The 20569-nt window shown below is 39.3% G+C and overlaps 1 protein-coding gene across 1 annotated transcript; it reads right to left on the bottom strand.

Annotated features, from left to right (window-relative positions):
- Positions 1-1965: 1965 nt before the first annotated feature.
- LOC138603968 (synaptic vesicular amine transporter-like) lies at positions 1966-19296 on the bottom strand. The gene is made up of 24 exons (XM_069675750.1): positions 19293-19296; positions 18915-19016; positions 18343-18652; positions 18018-18076; positions 17425-17508; positions 16938-17030; positions 16003-16092; positions 15860-15903; positions 15357-15417; positions 15162-15257; positions 13109-13190; positions 12834-12885; positions 12615-12678; positions 11030-11149; positions 10345-10478; positions 5993-6023; positions 5653-5780; positions 5384-5557; positions 5109-5281; positions 4803-5019; positions 4639-4722; positions 4059-4221; positions 3603-3724; positions 1966-2675 (listed from the first exon to the last, which is right to left on the bottom strand). Exons 1-24 carry the CDS (start codon positions 19294-19296, stop codon positions 2415-2417), a joined length of 2748 nt encoding a protein of 915 aa, XP_069531851.1. The 3' UTR covers positions 1966-2414.
- Between the last annotated feature and the right edge of the window lie 1273 nt (positions 19297-20569).

The following is a 20569-nucleotide window of genomic DNA, read 5'->3' as shown; positions in this document are numbered from 1 at the left end:
GTGGGCTCGGCGAGTGTGTGCTGCACAGACAACAACAGAATCCCTGGCTACAGTTAAAGCAGCAGCTGTCATGGTGGAGCGGTTAAGATAATGCAGGAGGACATCTAGTGGACAAAACACAATTTGCACGTGGAATATGATAATACACCTTTGTAATATATAGGGAAAATAAACAGAGTTGTTTGTATTTTTTGTGGATTAATACTTTGATATTGACATGGATTATGATATGAATGACGTCTATTCATTAAGCTAGATATCATTAAAGGACAAGTCTGTATATTCCATGGCATTAATTCTCATCAAATCCCATTAAAGTGCTCATATCAACAAATAATATATTCTATACCTTGTATAATGTGTGTCTTCAAAGCCTGTCCCTTATATATCACATTCCTCATTGCCTGCGGCAAACATATGGTGACATTGATCTGTGTTGTATCCATTAATTTAAAATATAAAGTTTTTTATGAATATAACCATATTTTTAAATTACATAATGACGTTCCAGTTACATGAGTGATGATGACGTGAACCTTTGCTGCTTGTTGTGTTTCTAGGAAGGAGTTATAGGAAAACAGTCGGTGTAGAGAGAAGAAGAGGCTATTGAGCTTGTTACTAATCTCTATAAAGAGATATCTGCAAGCAAGTGAAGCTAACAATCAGTTCTTAAGCGTCATATCTCAACTCCAAGTCCATTTACACGTCTCAAGATGCTAGTCGGACTGTAAACAACGCAGCGCACGGAAAGGGAAGTTTGAGCCGGAAGTCGTTTATTAATACCCGCTGGCTTCACCGGAAGCTCGTACAAGTTTCCCCTGATGAAGGGTAACGAGGATGATGAGGACGGTGGTGAAGAGGAGGACTGTCTGAATGAGCTACAGGTTAGCTTCCATAGCTGAAAAGTAGCTACTTCTGTCATGTGCTGTGTCCCTCGGGCTAACGTTAGCTACAACTGGCGGTCAGCTAGTAACTAGCCTGAGCCTTGTAGTTCTGTTTTCATAGTAATTTATGTTTAACCAGCTCCAGTCGGTGCCACAGTTTTGTTTTCTCTTCTGCTATGCTTTTTGTGATGACTTTAGAGTAAAATAGTATGAAATTGATTGTGCTTGCATTTTACATTTAGTAACATGTCAAGTCTATATATCTGGAATAAGTGATCTTTTGTTTCTATAATATTATTAATACTAATGTGCAATAAGATGAGCTTGTCGTATGTCATGCACATACGTTTTCATTCTGAGCACCAAGCAGTTGAAACATGTAGAAAAATACAGTTTTAATTTCAGTGTCTTCCACATTTTAAAGGCACTACAGGATTAAGTGTTGAAAATTTAACTAAAATAAAAAATTCTCGCTATAAAAGACACTTAGTTTTAATTCAGAAATTACAATCAGTTTCACTTGGTTTAATAGGGCTGACATTGATGTTAGCTTTAGGTTAACTTTACTTTATGTAACTTTAAAGTAATAATCTTGAAGATTTTCATTTAAATAAATGTCTGTTAAATCACTATCTATCGCCGAATGAGGTAACACAATGCTGATTGAGCCGATGGCCCACTGATGAAAGCCTTTGCATTTGCAGAATTACAGACTGGGTGTCTGGCGCAACTTTCGCTAAAAAATCACAAGCGGCGCCCAGTTAGTGACGCGTTTTCCATCAGCCAGCAGTGGTTGGTCTGCCAGAGAGGGTAGGCGGAGCTAAGCGGTTGCTTTTCTGCTCTCTGCAAGTGTTGCGAGTAAACAGTAATCTACTATGGCTGAACAAACAAAGAAAAGATGGATGACTACAGATACAACTTCAACAAGAAGTGAAAATCCAAAGAAAAAGAAACAACGTAGAGAAACTCCCAAAAACAACAGACACAGATCTGCAGTTTCAAGCGTTCAGCTTTAATGAGGAGCAGACAGATGTGTCATGAAACAATGGTCAACACCAGGTGTGTCAGACTTTTGCTCAGTTATATATTTGGGACTGATGATGTCACAGGCCTTGTAAAGTAAACATATAGTACATAAAGTTCTCCCACATGAAAACATAAATTCCCCAGAAGCTTTTAAGATGACTCATTAAACAAGGTTTATAACTGCTTATGTAATATGACATCCAGCCTGAGGTGGAGGACAGGTAGTGTGCTAACTGGATGTCTTGTGGTTCAAACCCTGGCTCATAAGTACGCAAACTAAAGTGTGCTTGGGCAACATACTGGATCCCAAACTGCTCCATAAGATGTAGCGTTCAGTGTAAATGATTTGGTTAGTTGGATGACTAGAATGGTGGCATATTCCATTTACCATTCTACCTTTTTCCAGACTTCAAGTCCAATTCAACAGTAGGACTCAGAATATAATAACCAACGACCAAATTACGTTAAATGCCATTGTGCAATGCATGCAGAAGTGTCAGCAGGTCAGTCATGGATAATGTCGTAGGTGTTGGAAAGCTTTAAGGCCTGCCATATCTCAGCTGTCACAACAGAGTAAATATGTGCTCTTTCAAAGCCATTGAAGTCGGTGGTTAAACTAACAGAGTAAGCACCCATGTGGTCGACGAAAAGCCAGTCCCCGACTTGCAGCTCGGGAAACAAGTAGCTGTCGGTTACTTTGTCGAGGCAGTCGCAGGTTGGACCCCAGATGACAGTGCGGTACTTTTTCTCACTGCTGTCGACAGTCTGCGGAAGCACAAACGTTAAATCACACTGGTCATAATATTGTCCAACGATCTATTTGCTTAAATCAAATTGCACAAATTTTTTCTTCGATCAAACGGTGAGTTTTAGCCTCCAAGATTCTCAAGTAAAACATTTCAAATGCGCGATGACTGGGATTATTTCAGGTTAGGTTACTGTGTCACAGTTTCCCAAACAATAAGATCTGTATTGAACTGTTCCACACCTAAAGACTGATGTTCACTGCCAACGTTTTTAGAGATGTTTCTATCGGATTTTTCTTTCCTGTAATTGATTCTGTTACCCAGTATTGAGTATCGTCCGACACAGAGTACCTCTGATACTAATGGGATGAAACATACACTTAAAATGGGTGGAAAAACATTGATTGGCGACATTTTGCTAGCTTTGACTAACATCACAGTCTAAGCTAGCCCTGCACTTGGTCACTGGTTGTTACTGTCGCACGATAATTCACAGCTGATTTTTGGGCCCTAATTTGTTATGGTATCGGGTGGATTCATTGACTGGCATGCTTGCTGGTACCTGATACCATATTTAAATCAGTATCAGAGGCCAATACCAGTTTCAGTATACTGGTATCAGTACCAGTATCAGCTTCAGAACAACTCTAAATGTTTTGTCCCAATGCAGGAAGTAGTACATTCTTTAGACACAAAGTGACTTCCATGCCCTCTCTTCAAGACCTGCAGTTGCCTTTCTATTGACCTCAACAACTATATATCCCTAACCCTGATAAACAGTACATTATTATGACGTAACCATTATCTTTGCCCACTATTAACCATTCAGAAGTCACCATGCTCAAACACCATGGTAAATAAGAATAGCTGGCATTGGACGCACAAGAAGCATCTCATAATATGGTGTCCAATACCGACCTATTCATGAGGCAATATTGATATTTACCCTGCGAAGGTATGGTTCAACCGCGGTGTGGGCAGCATCATTGATGAGGCAACTTAAGGAGCCGTAGACTCCGTCATTCAGGTAGTACATCATTATCCTCTCAGGGCTGTTTTCCTCACTGTCTGGAAAGAATACATAGAAACGTCATTTTAAATCACTTTCAACCGTTTTGTAATCGAAATCCGACATTGTAATATTGCTTATGCATGACAACTAAAGTTTGTGTACTGCTTTCTAGTATCGTATTTATACAACCTATTTGCTAAGTTACACTATGTAGCCTGTGTTGTTTATTTTGTAGGTTTTTAATGGTGTGTTTGCTTTGCTAAGTGTGTACACTTTGCTGTACTTGGAGGAGACCAGACAAATTTCCGCTGAGATGGACCATAAAGGGAATTAATCTATCAATCAGCAGGCAATATTCAATGGGCTTCAAAAGAAATATATAAACTTTACTGCAAAGTTCCTCCATCTCGTCTGTGACGACTCTTCTGGCCATGATGTTGGCCGCCAGTGTGAAGGCTGATTCCACGTAGTATCGGCCCGGTTCAGCGATGATCTGCACTCCACTGTCAGGGGGAAAGTACTTTTCCAGGGCCCCGTTAATCACCTCTGAAAACTAGGAGGGCAAGAACACAGACGGAAAAGAATCATATTTTTGTCAAATTAGACCTTTATCAATATTTCTGATATTTTGCTCACACATAAATTCAAAGTGGCTTTCGGCAACAAGCATTGCAAGCAACGAAGGTAAGGTAAGTTTGCTTCTATGAGTAACAACAAATGAAAGGCTTGAAAAAAGTCAAATGACAAACTGACGTCTCCAACATTGCATAACATCCGTTAATGTTTCCTTGAGATGTAGAAAAAAGGATAAAAGTAAAATCCTTGAACCACCAATGGCCAGGATGTAGGTAAGTTTCCAAAGACCGTTTCACATACGTATGAGACATGTTGATGCAATTACGTCAATAGAATCTTGAGCTGCATTATAACAAGGAAGAAGCTCTAACACTGAAAAGTTTCCTTTTATTACCTCTTCAAATTTCACTTGGAAGTCCTCTCTGCCAGAGAAGCCTCCACCAATATCCAAGAGACTCATTTGGAACCCCATCAGATTCTGGAAAACATCAGTTCCACTGTGTTTAAGGCATCCTTTATGTCTCCATATATTTGTTCGATGCTGATTTGATGGCTTACCGCTATGTCGAAGACCTGTCGGGCATCTGCTATGGCTTGCTTGAACGACGCACATTCAGTGCAGCCGCTACCCACATGGAAGCTGACCCCAATGACATCGAAGTCCAGCTCTGCAGCACGTTCCAGCAGCCGAGCGACGGAAGCCATCTTGGCTCCAAACTTTAAATTCAGTCTTAAGAGAGATTTGGAGTCATCCACTGCAATGCGGAGTATCAGCCTAAAAGGGATTCGAAAGACTTAAGTTCCTCAATAATCCAACAATGTTTTATAGTAAATCAACAAAGATGTTGGTAGTTGATTACTTACTTGGTTTTGGGATGACAGATAGAAATTTTAAGGAGTTCATCCTCGCTATCGAAAGTCATCATATTGACTCCATGAGCACAGGCGTATTTGATGTGCGACCTTGGTTTGGTTGTATGAGCATAAATGATTTTGTCAGGTGCTACTCCAAGGGACAGGGCCAGCTGAATCTCACCCTGTGTTACACCAAAACATGTTTCAAACAAGAAAAGAGAGAAAGGATTGGAAACAGCCATGACAAAGATTGTGAAAGAATTTAAATTATATTGTTAACATACCTTGCTAGCACAGTCAAAACCAGTGCCCAGAGCACGCAACGTCTGCACAACTGCTGGTGTGTTGTTGCATTTCACCGCATAGTAAGGCTTGACTCGGGGTAAGCTGGTGAGCCACTTCAGGTGCCTCTTAAACATACTGTCAAGATTGGCCACGAAGAACGGCTCTTCATTGCCCTTAAAGAATAGAGTGAAGTTAACTTTTGATTCTAAAAGATGAACGTCATGAATCTCAACTAGAAATGAAATGTCGCGATGTCTCTGACACTCACCTGCCGAGCAAGCTCTTTAGTTTTAATGTCCATGAAATCTTCGATGGTTGTTCCATTGTCTAAAATGTCGATGTCACAGTTCTCAGGGGAAAGGATGTGCAACACATCCAATCCATTTGTCACCTTTGCTACAAAATTGAGAAGACGTTAAAAAAAATATTTAATGAACAAATTACTGAAGACACTTAAAATACAAATCAAATATTGACATTTCAGGGTTAACATTAAAAAACTCTTGTCTTTGTTTGTTGCTAGTTGAGAACAAAAAATTAGCCAAAGCATTCGTAGGCTAATCAGCCGTACACATAGCACCCTCTGAGAAGGTTATTTTTCCTCTTACCATGGTCGACATGTTCCTCCATATTTTGCAACTGTGAAAATGTAAGAAAACGTCAAGTTAGTAACCTTAAAGCAGCATTTCTATGAAACAGAACTGGAAGAATGTTTGGCTGAGATACTCACCAAGTCCAACTAACGCTCATCACAACATGCTGATTTTGTTAGCTCAGCTTTTCTCCACCTACTCTTTCAAAACCAACAATAAGGCTATTTATCTTGAAAAACCAGTTTTTTAATTTCCTTGTGTTTTAGAATATACTCATTATTAAAGACAAACAAGGGAGGTGCAAGGCAGTCTGACAGCCAGAGGGAGAAAGCTCTTGTTTATTTCGTCTAAATAAAATAAATAAATACACACAAAGCAGCTCCCTACCCCCCAAAATGTCTTCCATAACCCTATTCTTGTAACACTGAACACATAGTTTAGTAAAGCCACCAATCATAGATGCATTTTCATTTAAGCACCAAATTAATCCACAGCTTGAAATAGTTCCCAAAAAATGTATTAGTATTTGCTAACTAAAGTGTCCAGCTGTTTAAGGAAATTGCTGGGCCTTTTTTAACATTAGTAGCAGGGTTATCCTCAAAAAGGACTTTTCTTTAGGACCAAGAACCTTTTAAGGAACTCATACATTTTGCCTGCCTTTTGACGGAGGAACCAGGAACCAAATATATGGGTCCAGGAGACAACGATTGGACTACTACTTTCAGATAGTTCAGGAAGGAAGGAGCAGAATTTGGAAGGCCAGTGATTGGTGAGTCGTCAAACTCCCACCTCGCAGTAACTGCCATAGGTGTACCGCTTTAGTCCTCAAACAGGAAGTACTCCAGTATCTGTTTGAAGTGCTTGCGCCAATGGGCGTCTGGGTCTTACAATGAGGTTTGGTCAGGTGAATTGGTGGTGCGGAATGCGACTGTACCATTGACCAACAAAAACCTGGTCTAAGGTCATTGGTGCCATGTTTTCCTACCATCTAAAAGGCTCTTTATCAAGATAGTAAGATACACCTACAAAGTTTTTAGCATCTAGCCATGTCTGCTGTGGTGGGATAGCTGCAGTAGATATAACAATCTGCTCATTAGACTATTACCTACGGTGTCAAGCACATTGGACACAGATTTACAGAAGCTTTATCTTCTGAGAACCATACATGTCTTTGCAAAATTGTTTGCCAATCTATCAGGAAAACATTTTAGAGACCAAAAAGGAAAGTTTGGGAAATTCCCTAAAATGTAACCCCTGGACACCGTGGATATCTGCACCAGGTTTTAAAACAATCGACCAATTAGATATTCGATTAATAAGTAAACGTATCAATCTCTTGATGAAACTTAAAAAATAAATCACTGTTGATTGTGTTTAATGTAGTAGTATGTTCAAGATGTTCCTACTTTTATATCCATTTCATGTGTACACAAACACTGTTTACAAGGTTAAAAACGAACAACCACGTACTTCTTACAGTAAGTCACATCAAACATGATTATGTCTGTGGCCTTTGCAATCAAGTTGTTAAGGAAGAAGTAATGAATGTCATGGAGGAGCTAGCATAGTGATCTCAGTCACCTCGAGTAGAAACACAAAGTATAGTGGGAAAACAGTAATATAGTACAGTTGCTTTAGATACAGATTTTGTGCAGAAAACATCCCCAACCAGATATTTGTGATTCATTTTTATCCCTCAATCATTTTTTAGGTTGTGTGTCAGTCAGTCTTTAGAGGCTTATCTCAGGAAGGCCTGGAGGGAACATCTTAAAATATGGTTTCAACATCCACTAGGAATCAAGGATTAACTGATCACAATTCAGTAGCTAAAGGTCAAAGGTCAAGGTCACTGTTAACTCACATTTCATTCTGTTGAATAGATGAATAGCCATCAAATATTTATCTAGTGAGTGATAGACGAGAGACTCAGGCCTAGTCAGGCATTATATTAAAGTTGACATAGTATGTGCAAATATTACCAGACATCAAATATTGTGCTTTTGTAGGGCAGATCTTTACATCTTTACATTTCTGAGAAACGCAAGTCAGTTGAATCTCTTGGGTCCAGCATGATACACCTGGCTGCCAAAGTACTGCAAACAACACATATCTTCTTGCAACGTTGTGTACAAACCTTGTTCTTTGGGAAATGTTTGCAGACTTGAAATACACACGTCGACTTAATGGGAAACATTCATTTCTTGCTGTCAAATTTCTTTTACAAGAATGGTTCAGACTTGAGGTCATCTTGATCTTTGACTGGGAAAAATCTAATCAGTTAATTCCTTTTTCAAAGGAAAATGCCATTAATTAATATTTTTATACTATATTTGTGTGAAATTGTGTCATAATTGTTTTATTTTTGAGAGATTACAGAGACCTTGACCTACGACCTTTGACAACCAAATTCCTATCAGTTCATCCTTGAGTCTGAGTGGCCCTTTGTGCCAAATTTCAACATATTCTCTCCAGGCATTCCTTAGGTCTTGCATCAACAAAAAATTGGACAACCATAAAACAGGAAAACTCAAAGTCTATCAACGATGCTGAGGTGTAAAAAAGACCCCTTAATCTCCTCACTTGGGACTTACATTTAGCAAACCAACATGTCATTTCAAAATAACTTTGGATAGATAAAAACTACATTTTAACATTTATGGTTTCTAAATGGTTTATCTTAATTACTTTGTTTTTCCAGTGCAACCATGAGTTTGAGATTTGTTGGTTTAAATAATATGCCTCGATAACTATCAGATGGATACTTAATGAATTTGTCAGATGAAACTGTACATTTTTGCATGATTGCATGTCAAAGTAATATGGCAACAATAACAAACACTTGGTACATTAGCAAGTTTTAGCCTTCTTTGAGCGAGCTGGAACATCGCCATTGGCATGTAGCCCATCACTACGAGTGAAGCCTCTCTGTCCTTTTAGTGCGGCCGTTGACTTTAATGCTTGAATAACAAGTGGAAAAAGTTGGGATATATCCAACCTTCAAATATGGGAGGGACGTAAGATCCTGGATTAAGTAAAATTTAATGTAAATAAAATAAAAATCAATATTTAGGTTATAGGTCTTAAACATGTGTACCTTTCTGATCCATACCGTCCATCTTAGCTTACATGAGCACAGCATGAGTCAGAGACAATAATCCACTATTTACCTTGACTATCCATGTGCAAATGACTCTTGGCTGCAACCAAAAAACTACAAATACAAACAAACCTCTGCACACACCAGACTTGTTAACTAGTCATAGCTTTGTTTTGTAACATCGTGTGCAGGATGTCGTGAGAACACACAACCCCCCAATTTATAAATGTTTTTTTCTTCATTACCATTCTTTTCCCCACGTACAGAAACAATGCCATGACCTTTTGTTATGTCCTCCTTTCCAACCGTCATCACTGGAATTTTGGTTATGCTTCTAATGATGCATTTTCACAACAATATGATGTGATGCAACAGGAATATGACTTTATTAGCTCCATATCATTGGAACTGCTCAAGGGTTAAGTAGTCCAGTTGAAGAAAAGTGCCACGAGTATGTAGGACAAGAAACAGAGGAAGGCCCACATTTGATCCCTGTGGAACCCCTCAATCAGGGGTGCATTGTACAGAGCCTTGCTTTACTTATCAGCTGTTCATAGCCTGTCGACCCGTCCTATAAAAATAAGTGAAAACCCTGGGGGATCCGACCCTCAAGGGCATGTGTTGCTATTGTAAACACATAAACCAATGTGTAAATAGTTGTGTACACAGTCTCTGTTTATTGAGACATAATCCGTAAAACAAACTATATGAGTGAAGAGCGTGGCCACATACGCCCTAGGGTGCTCTATTTGTTTGTAAGAGTTTAATGTTTGAAATGTATCTTTTATGTTCTTTGTGGTGCAGGTCCCTTTTACTGGCAAAGCTCTTTGATTTCAGTGAGGCCCAAAAGACTTGCCAAAGTTTCACTTCCAAGAACTTGACAGACGCAACCGCTAAAACACTTTTGGAGAAGGCCATTACCAAATTACCATTTTTTTTGGCTTTTGGCTTTTATTCCTCGGCCATTTAAAAGTCCGCCATTTCGTTTGAAGTAGCGCACAATGCATCTTGGGAATACCAAGAATAGCCAAGTTTTCTTAATTTCCGTTTGATATGGGCTGGAAGGAAAGAAAAATATGTAGTCACGTTCATTTTTCATTATTTCAGATTATTTTGTACAAGCTACATGTGTGATATTTCTATTTTCACCGTTATAGTCATCTCTCTGAGCAGGTTATGACAAGCTAACGGTAGTTTTATTTGTTTCAGTTAAACCAGCTGTGACTGGGCTTTAATATTGAGTAACAAGATTAGTCATCTCAGTCCTCACCAAACGTTCTTCCGGCTGAGTTGGTGTAAGCAGGAAGATACAGAGCGGAGCAAAGATTATATTTACTGCTCCTATTATGCCCATAAGCCAGGGGAAGCCGATCGATGCCACTATGGGACCTGTCATAGCCGGACCTTTGGGCAGAGGAGAAAATATGAAAACATTGTTGGTCGTAGCACAGTCATTAGTGAATAATAAGATTTAAATTTGGTAAAGTTGACTTATTAGCAATCATGATAGAGCAGCGGTGGACATGCTGCCTGCTGTTTGGAATAAGGTAGCAAACAATTGCTTATTTCCTGGAAAAAAGGTTACATCCAATCAAAAGACTGCTGCGGATAACCCATTGGCGGTTCTAGAGTTAACTAGGTTTTCTGATACAATTTAACTGTTATTGGTGCTAAAAACAAACACGTGCTCTGGCTGTTAACTCAGCTGATTTGAGTTACAGTGATCTTTAACTGTAAGTGTACAGGTTGTTAAACTACAGCAGTTAGTTAGAGGAAGTTTTGGATCTCAAAAGAGCTGATAGAAACAGCAGAGATAAAAATTGTGATTAAACTGTAACTTAAACATCTCAACAAGAGAAATTCCCTTGACAAATCAAAACAACAGGATAGATATGCAAATACAAATAATTTTACCAAATGGAGCCTATATTCCATGATGATATAAAAGTGCTTACCCACACAGAATCCAATGCATATTGCGACGTCAGCAATGGCATAAACTGTACCATAAACTGGCCGATGTCTCAGGTCCACCAAGGTACCCATGAGAGGCATTATGGAAGAGTCCACCATGCCTGATAGAAACAAGAAGTAATTTAACTTTAAGTTCAATATGAAACACTATACATTCATCCGTAGTAGCGCTGGGCGATATGGCCAAAATCCTATGTCACAAAATAGGATTTTTCACATCTCGATAACGATATACATCACGATATATCATGTTTTCTGGTAATTGAACAAATAATTGGTCCATATGAAATAACCACATGGTAAAGACTATTTTTGGATAATCCTGTGTGAATTAAAGGTGCTATATGTAACTTTCAGAAAGTCCTCATTCCTAGCAACACGGTCGGCCGTTGAGGGAACAGCAGTCAGCCTTCTTGTACGCACTCGCACGCATGAATGAGCATCGAAGACACACAAAACTGAGCATGCTCACTCTCTGAACTCACCGGCTCTGTTTGCTTTTCACTGACGAGACGTGTTCATTGACCAGCATCATGTTGTCCAGAATCAACAGTTTGTCATAATATCTAAGTTAATATCGTGTTAGGTGGCGAAGTTATTTGTCAAGCTAGATAACTGACATACACACTCAGATAGTATTTTGGTTGTCATAACGTTAGCGAGCATGCTAAGGTTAGCCAAGTAGCTCTAACATAAATACACTGCACGGATCTGGCATTGTGCTTCGTAAACAAACGACAAATTACGCCGACAAACCAGCAAATCATCACAAGCATCGGTGAACATTAGCCAGGCAGGGCAGGGCGGCTGGAGAGAGCTGGGATGAAGCACTTGTGCTGTGAGAGAAAAAAAGCTGAACCCAGTAAGAGAAGGCTGCACGCGGGTTTTGTTTCTATGACAACAATAAGTTGTGGGTCTGATCGCCAAAAGCAATCGAAGGTCTCTCCATGATTCGCATGCCCTGCCGATGTTGACTCTAGTTTTCCCCCTGACGTCGATCACATTCCTGTTTGGTCAGACGGGCTTCACTCGATAAAACTTATTTTTGTTTTTTATTCTTGTGTGTACTTTGTGTTGGTGTTGTTGTGGGTGCCGGTCATTTGTTGACTGTAGTGGTGTAGAATGAGCTCTTGCGGGGTACTCGCGAACGCGCAGATATGTCACCTCCTCTTGTTTCCCGGAAAAACCGTTCCGAGTTTACATAAAAATCTGCCCACAGGTTGTTAGGGCCGATGGAGGAAATTGGGGAAGGTCTCAATTTATCAGTTCCTCTACTATCCTTTCACACATTGGCAATAAAAATGATATTTGATTGTTGAATATATGTAACCTTACATATAGCCCCTTTAAATACTTGACAAATAAAAGTTTTTTTAAAAAAAAAAAAGAGTTTCCGTTTTCACTTGGGCTGAGCCGGAGTCCTTTTCTGCACGTTAATGTCAATTGCCGTAAAGCAGTTCAGCCGCAGGTTTGTGACATCATGATTGAGCTGATACAGAAAAACACATACGATAGATATTTTGTCATATTGTCATATTGCCCAGCCATAATCTGTAGATGACTTACCGACTGAAAAGCCAATAAATGCATTCAAAACAAGCAAATGGTAGATGTTCTTCGAAAATCGGAACTGAAATATAAAGATAGAAATGTACAGTATCATCACCCAAACTTCAAATTATTAAAAGGAACAAAAATAAAAATCATAAGTGGATACCTTCAGAGGTTTACTAGGATAAGTATTTTTACAAAAATGTTACCAGGTACTTTATCCATGAGACTCACACAAATTGTGGTGATTCCCGCCACGATCATTCCAATACAAGCGCAAAGCCAACTGTGATAAGAGAGAGCAACATAGTACCATTGTTTGTATATAGCTTCCAGATCCGATTAATTAAATCCCTTTTTCCCATGCTCCCACAAATTCTTATAAAAACCTGGCCAGTCATAAGCGTAATGACAGCCAAACTGCAGTTAAACATCCCGCCATATACAGAACCTTTGCATCTTTTTACAAACTTTGAAAGACTTCTGTGTGTTTGGCTCCATCAGCTTACCTTCCACGATGTTTCTGTGACAGGTGACCAAAGATGTTGGATGCGATGAGGTAGGATACGCTGTCTGGCAAGAAGACGATGCCTGAACACAAAGACAGCGTGAGACAGAATAGGATACACAATATCAAACCATAACAGTTTGACTTTTGAACTTTAGTATTTAAAGAAAATTAATACATGACAATATATTTGATGTTTACAGGATTTTTTAAAATCTCTATATTAGTTAGGTATATGGTAAGTGATGCCCTTGAAAAACTACGGGCTATTTCTTTTATCTTTTGAATTATGCTGCCAAATGATGAAATCACTTGCCTGCTTAAAGGGGCCATCATTTTCTATTATTGAAATGTTTTTGAATCATGTTGGTAAAGTTTGTTTCATTTTTAAAATTGTATACATATTTTAACTTAATTATTTTTCAGAGCCTCTCCTTCATCCTGAAACGAACAAGCCGATTTGCCATTCAAAGGTCAGACCTGTATTTGGAGTGACCGCATAGCCCCTCCCCCACGTGGGATGGGGGTCACTGCAAGCGGCAACCTCCAATGTTGAAAAATGAAGCCAATGCAGAAGTGCAAAAAACTGCAGTTCCTCGAGTGGCCACTTGAGGCTGGCTCCAGAAAACAAGAAATAACATTACAGCAGGTGGGAAAATGCCAATTTTTACAGCTGAAATAAACATGTTTACAGCCTGGTACAAAAAACAGTGTTTACAAATAGCAAATTTTATTGTTCAAGATAACTGTACGGGGGGTGAATTGTTTTTATTCCACACCCGTTTTACTTATATTAAGCCTTATATCATAGGGACCGGATCACTTGATTGACATAAGTGGATCTTGCTGGCTGTCTGCTAGACGTCAACACAGACACTGAGCTGAACTTCACCTGTTTGTGTTGTTGGAGACTTTAGAGGACGAATAATCTCTCTCCGTGGGATTTATGGAACTTTCTGTGCGTGCAAGAAGTCTGAGCTCCAGCTTTTCGGTAAGTTAAATGTTAGTGTTATTGTATTGAAACATTTTTAGCACTAAGTAGCAGGTATACTGTGCTCGCTTTAGCTGCTTGTCAGCCTGTTCAGTGTTTAGCAAACATTTATTTAATCGTCGGTCAGTAAATAGAAGTTGTTGGCTTTTCCCCGGAGAGATTACAGCGGACCGCAGTGATGAGCAGAGCGGTTATTTTAAGTTTTCCGTTACGTGTCGGCTCGCCGCTCTCTCCCCAGGCGAGCGAGCAGCAAGTCCGCTACTTCTTTAGTCTGATAACTAAACACCTGCAGTCAGTCACCGTCACAAACAGAATCTCCTCCTGACAAAGTCAAACTAGCCCATTCATTATTTAGTCTATGGCTAATAACCGCTAGCTACGCTGAGGAGCATATAGCCTAGCTCCATAGCCGTAGCTGGCTGATTCATTTTTTAAGGTCAGATAGCTACGTGTGGTTAATGAGTTTCGGTGTTGTATAGGTAGCGTTTGTGCAAAAACAACATGAATCAATCTCTCCGTTTCGCTCTTTCCTTCTTTGCTCACTCAGTAACTGAGTAGATCACGTATGTGCACGTGGAAACCAAAGACTGTATATATAGATGGACTACGTGACAGCTCCCTAAAAGTGAAGCCAAAACATTTCGGGCGCCCCCTGCTGACTGTAATATTAGAATTCAGTCTGTTCCCAGCTTACAATTATGTTAGCTAGTAAGTGTAACACTATATTGTAACTGTAATATTAGCATTCAGTCTGTTCCTAGCTTACAATTATGTTAGCTAGTAAGTGTAACACTATATTGTAACTGTAATATTAGCATTCAGTCTGATCCTAGCTTACAATTATGTTAGCTAGTAAGTGTAACTTTATGATGTAACTGTAACATTAGCATTCAGTCTGTTCCTAGCTTACAGTTATGCTAGTAAAACTGAGTTGGCACCGTGTGCATGACATCAGGGAAAAATTGACGTTGTGTGAATATTGACAAACCGCCAAAACGACAAACACTACTGGGTGTACTTTGTAAGCACAGGAACAAGCACAACAAAGGTGTGTGTAAACTACCTAGCTGCCATTTGCTGGCATGCATGGTCTTCATCATCCAGACAGGAAGCGCTGCCTCTATCACGGCAATAACAAAAGTTGTAAAACATATGGCTCCTGCAAAGAGTCAGCAAAATATATTATTATTATTTGTATTATGTCATGACAAACAGTATTGTACTGTATCTATTTAACACATGCAATGATTCAATCTACCAGCAGCGATAAGGATGTACGGATCCTTCAGGAGAGTCAGCAGTGAAGTCCCTTTTTCCATCTGTGGAGAAGCAAAGGAGAGATTATTAGAGAAGTAACAGTTTGAATAATGATATATATACTGTATATATAGATAAATTAAACCATGATAATTAAATAAGCTGCATGCTGGTTGAACTTATATTATAGCTTTCTTTATCAGTTTTTTACTAAGTGCATGAATTTTGTTTCATTTCTTTGTTGTTTTTTTAAGAATAATTGTGCCAATTAAAGACATTTATTAATAAATTCTGTAGATTGTTGAAACTGTTTATTAGGTCACAATAAAAAATGGTTTATGTAGAAATGCTACACTTTTTTTTGTTGTCAGTTAAATGTGGAATTTCCTTTTTTTATTTTATAAGAATAAGAAACTGACAAAGGATCAATGTTTGATAAACAAAACACAGGTTTCTATTAGTTTACATATATTTCAATGCAGGACAGTAATTAAAGTGCTTCACCTCTGTTTGCACACGTGATGGTTGAAAGATGAGGGAATGCAAACCTGGGTGCAGACGGTGAAACAGGATTCGTAACATATAATAAAATACTTCATGCTGAACTTCTAAAGGTGTTTTATCTTGTGTTAAACATGTCAGAGTACCTCCACCCAACACAGCGATGACAGCCAGGACCAGGAACGGACTCATCTTCCCCACAAACTGATACATCACACTGCCAAAAGGAGCTCCGCCTTCAGGAAGAGAAAAGCATAAGACAGAAGTTACTGTGAAAAAAGTTTACATTAAAACAGGAGAAAGATTGTAGTGAGCAATAAAAGCACCCTGTCCAGTGGCGGCTGGCCAATAGAGGGCGCTAGGGCGCCGCCCTCCCTAGTGGAGAGTGTGTTTTTATTTTTTTTTATTTTATTTTAAAAAACTAATATTAACAAAATTACGTATTTATATATTTAATATATATATATGTATATATACAAAATAATATATACATTAATTAATGTTCATTGGAAATGTGGGAAACAAGCGTTAGGCTACTCGTCTCTGCTTTTTGGGCGCTTTTTCCAGCGCCCCTAAAGCAGAGACGAGTAGCCAATCAGGGACTGTTGCTGGGGCAAGATACGCGCATATCAATGTGAATTTGGCCAATCAGCGTCGTGGAAAATAATCCCCCAAGGGCGATTCTGAAATGGACACTGACACCGCAAAAAAACTCTGTACGCTCTCTTCTTCAACATCCGTTCAAGAGGAGAAGTTTAAGTGAAAAATTACGGATTAAAGAAACTGGACCGGATCAGCCAGATATTAAAATTAACCAACAAGCGAGTGAAAAAGGTAAAACCTACACCAGAGGATTTTCTCGCAACTGTTACACCAGAAAGGCTTGGCTAGCTGGATGTAGCCATGTAAATGCACTAGTTTGCTTCACGTGTTTACTTTTTAAAACTGCTGGCACGTTACAGCATGGACTTGTTAAAAATTGAGTATGGCACAGCACAGCCCCACCTAGAATATTTTTCACCAGCCGCCACTGACCCTGTCTTAAAAGCTGTTAAGATATTAATCCCATATATACACACACCTATTAATCCCAAGGCCAACCCAGAGAAAGATATCCCCATCGCACGCCCTCTTTCCTTCTCATCTTTGTACGTATCAGTCAACATCGCCATTCCTGCAAAACACAAATAATGCGAAGAATTTTGAGAGGAATCCTCTATTTTAATTACAATTTAAAAAAAGATTTTCAAATCTATTTGAAGCTCCTGTGAGGCACTTTCAGGTTGTGTTGATTTTGGCGCCCCCTGTGGACAAAGCTGTAGCTCTCATCTGTTAGCTGATTTTGTCCTGTACATGCTTAAGTGGTGTTTTTAACAAAAAAGCTCACATGCCAGCGGTTTCAGGCATTAAAAATAACTATATAGAAATAATCAATCTTGTCACTGGTGGTCTGTTTGCTTTTGTAGGTCATATAGAGTCATCAGAATTCATTTCAGTCTGTTTCATAAAATTAACGTTAAAGGTGTTTATTCTTTTGGCAGGTTAAACTACAAATATTAATATCTCACCTGCCACAGACAAACAGGATCCAGCCACACCCTGCACCGATCGGGCCAGCAGCAGTAAGACGTAGCTCGATGAAAAGGCAAACACTTTCAGGAAAGTACGAGAAAATATTAATACATGAAGATGTACAGGAAGCGCTCGTCTTTGTGGGACAAATGTCCAACGAAAAAAAAAAGAAGATAGAAAACATTTTAAAATGAGTCTTAACTTTCAAAAACAATACATGTCTTTTAATGATGATTTTTTTGGCCTTTCATGAGAGGACAGTGGACAGTGTTGGAAACAGGTGAAGAGAGTGGGGATGACACAGCAAAGGGCCATGGGTGGGAGTTGAACCTGGGGCCACCGCATCCAGGACTGTGGTCTCTGTATATGACTGCCAATTTAGCCTCTGAGCTAAACCGGCACCCACAACAACTCATGTCTAAATAAGTTCCAAAGTGCCCCTGTGCATTTATGTTACTGTCTCTTATTTTATGTTGCACCACCTTGTCCCAAAAGTCAACCCTGATTTTGTTATGTGTCCCTTCATCCCTGCTGGAGCCGAGTGGCCTCATTCACACTTCTCATCCAGAGCTGCAAACGTGACACTTACAGGTGGTCGCAAAGACGATGATGCAAAAACCAGCACACATCGGGATGTGGTATCCAATCCTGTGCAAAACATGATGCACAGCATCAAAATCTGAATGTGGTTTAATGCCACATACAATGATACATAGAAGTAGAATAAAAATTGGGAACAAAGAAACAGCTGAACTCCTACTAAAGACAAATTTAACGTGAATAAAAAAAGAACATAAACCTAAAGAAATATTACATAAAATATGTACGAAAATATGTGGTGTATGAAAAGAGCTGTATAGTGTTTTAGAGCTTGTTAAATGTCTACCTGTTCCCCACAGATCAGAGACACACACCTGTCAGTGAGCGGCCCGATAAAGGGGTTACAGATGAGCTGAACGGTGGACTTGGAAGCCAACAACAGTCCGACTCTGATGTTCACGTCGTCCAGCTGAGAACCGGCTTCAGAGCAGTTTGAATCTGGTAAAACTGGGGCCACCACGGAGTCGCTGGTGGGAGCTGGATGTTGGTGTGGATGAGCAAAACATGCTGATCTGTTCGAGTGTGATCGGACGACTGGAGGAGAGACTGCCGAGCCGGAGCTGTTCAAAGGAGTAATGATAGCAGTCGGATCAGACCCGTACAGGTAGCTGGGAAGGATTGGCACTGTCAACAAAGTAAAACAAAATCAACATATAATTTTTATGATGTGGCCTGATGATGGACAGTTATCAGTTACCTGTAGTGGTGGAAGCAGTTCAATGTTTAAATTCATTCCATTGCAAGTAAAAGTGTTAAACTATTAATAGTAGAGTGTACTCACAGTGTACTCACAGTATATAGAATTAATGTAGACAAATGGTTCCTTTTGAATTGGAATTGAGATACTAAGACGGTTTTTGATAGCAGGTTGTTTATCTGAACGTACCGACCACTGACAGCAGCATGTGATCCAGAAACAAGGCAATAAAAACGACAATCAGGACCATCTTCTTCAGCTGGCTGTCCTGCCTCAGCCAGCTCAGCAGGCCTGCTTACACAGCACACATGTTCAATATTTATAGTCAATGGTCCAATTTATATGTATATACATACATATATGAATATATATATATATATGTGTGTGTGTGTGTGTTTTAACAAATTTAAGCATGGAATATTTATTTCTAAGCAGTTCCAGCAAGAATTTTTCAGATGTATGTTTTTAGCTCACATGATCTCTAATTGTTTAAACAAATAAAACCAATAAAAACTTAGAAGTGAACATAAAGGATAAATAGCTCATCATATCATAGCTCAAACTCACCCATGTTTGCAGTCACAAGTGTAGCGTAGCCAAGATGTGTGCACTCTGAACACTGCAGGAATATTTATAGTGCCGGCTACACCTCATCCTGTTGTGCGGTTTATAAGATGACAACTTGACCTCGACAAAATGTATGTGAAATTCAGTTACAGTAATTAAGTAAGGAAGAGAAAAGTAAGGGAACTAGTGTGTGTCGTACACCACGTTAGTATTCTGTTGTTAAAACATGAACATGAATGTTACATTGTTATAATTTCATTAAGCTTTTGTCCAAAGCGACAAACATCTGAGAGTTAATACAACACAAGCAACGATCGAGACAGGAGGGAAGGAAGTCTGGAAGAGCCAACAAACAGCTTCATGTTGACACTGGTGCCGACAGGCAGTGTAAAGTGTGATATTAAATAATAATAATTATCATCAGCAACATCAACAAGATCAGTGCCTTTCATTGGCAGAGCGTCGTGGGCGGGACGGAGTGCAGACCTGAAATGAACTTGTTGTCTTTGCTTTACTCGAGCTCTGAAAAGCATCGTTTAGTTTTCTTAACCAGCCGTCATTTTCTGCAAACAAAAGACCTCAATGAGAAGATTTGATTTGGAAGCAGGAGAAATGTTTACAATAAAACTAAAGTTCATTTCACACAAACACAAACCGATTAATAGAACCAGAGAAAATGTCTCTTCATTTTCTTCTGGAGCTGTATGTGTACACACCGCTTGTTTTTATTTCTGCTTTCTCCTGTTAAACGTCAGGGGCTTCTCAGATCGCCTAAATTAAATCAGCTGTGAATGCACGTTAATTATTATCATTTGTAACTGTCATAATTAACACACACTTGGAACAATTAAATGACTGTTAATAAATCCTCTATTAGCATGCAGATGATGATCTACCAACATTAGCGGAACTATATCAAACGCGTGCACGTATGACACGAAGCTATCCCTCACTGCACAAATATTTGATGACAGACTTCAAACTAAGCGTACGACAACTGTTGGCAGATAAAACTGTCTGTTGGCCTCAGCGCATGTTTGCTTGGCACACTACCAGAATGATGCGCTCCACTGAAACACAAACTAAGTGCAGAAAGAAACCAAAGTCTGTGATCAGCAAAATGTACTTTAATATTACTTGAAGTATAAAAGTACTTGATATTGCCTGATATTGTGTAGGTCCTTCTTTTGCCGCCCAAACAGCCCTGACCTGTCGAGGCGTGGACTCCTCTCGACCTCTGAAGGTGTGCTGAGGTATCTGGCACCAGGATGTTAGCA

Source organism: Semicossyphus pulcher, unplaced genomic scaffold, assembly GCF_022749685.1.
Source record: "Semicossyphus pulcher isolate SPU_LCO1_2020_fin unplaced genomic scaffold, fSemPul1.0.p SCAF_25, whole genome shotgun sequence".
NCBI classification, from domain to species: domain Eukaryota; kingdom Metazoa; phylum Chordata; class Actinopteri; order Labriformes; family Labridae; genus Semicossyphus; species Semicossyphus pulcher.
This window is presented reverse-complemented; position numbering and strand designations above follow the sequence as displayed.

Bases quoted from the DNA above. Each gene is read 5' to 3' on its own strand.
- LOC138603968 (XM_069675750.1), bottom strand. The intron at 6,024-10,344 runs GTGAGGACTGAG...ACATTTTCACAG, and splicing joins CTCAGCCGGAAGAACGTTTG to TTGCAAAATATGGAGGAACA. The intron at 2,676-3,602 runs GTAAATATCAAT...GTGCTTCCGCAG, and splicing joins TTGAACCATACCTTCGCAGG to ACTGTCGACAGCAGTGAGAA.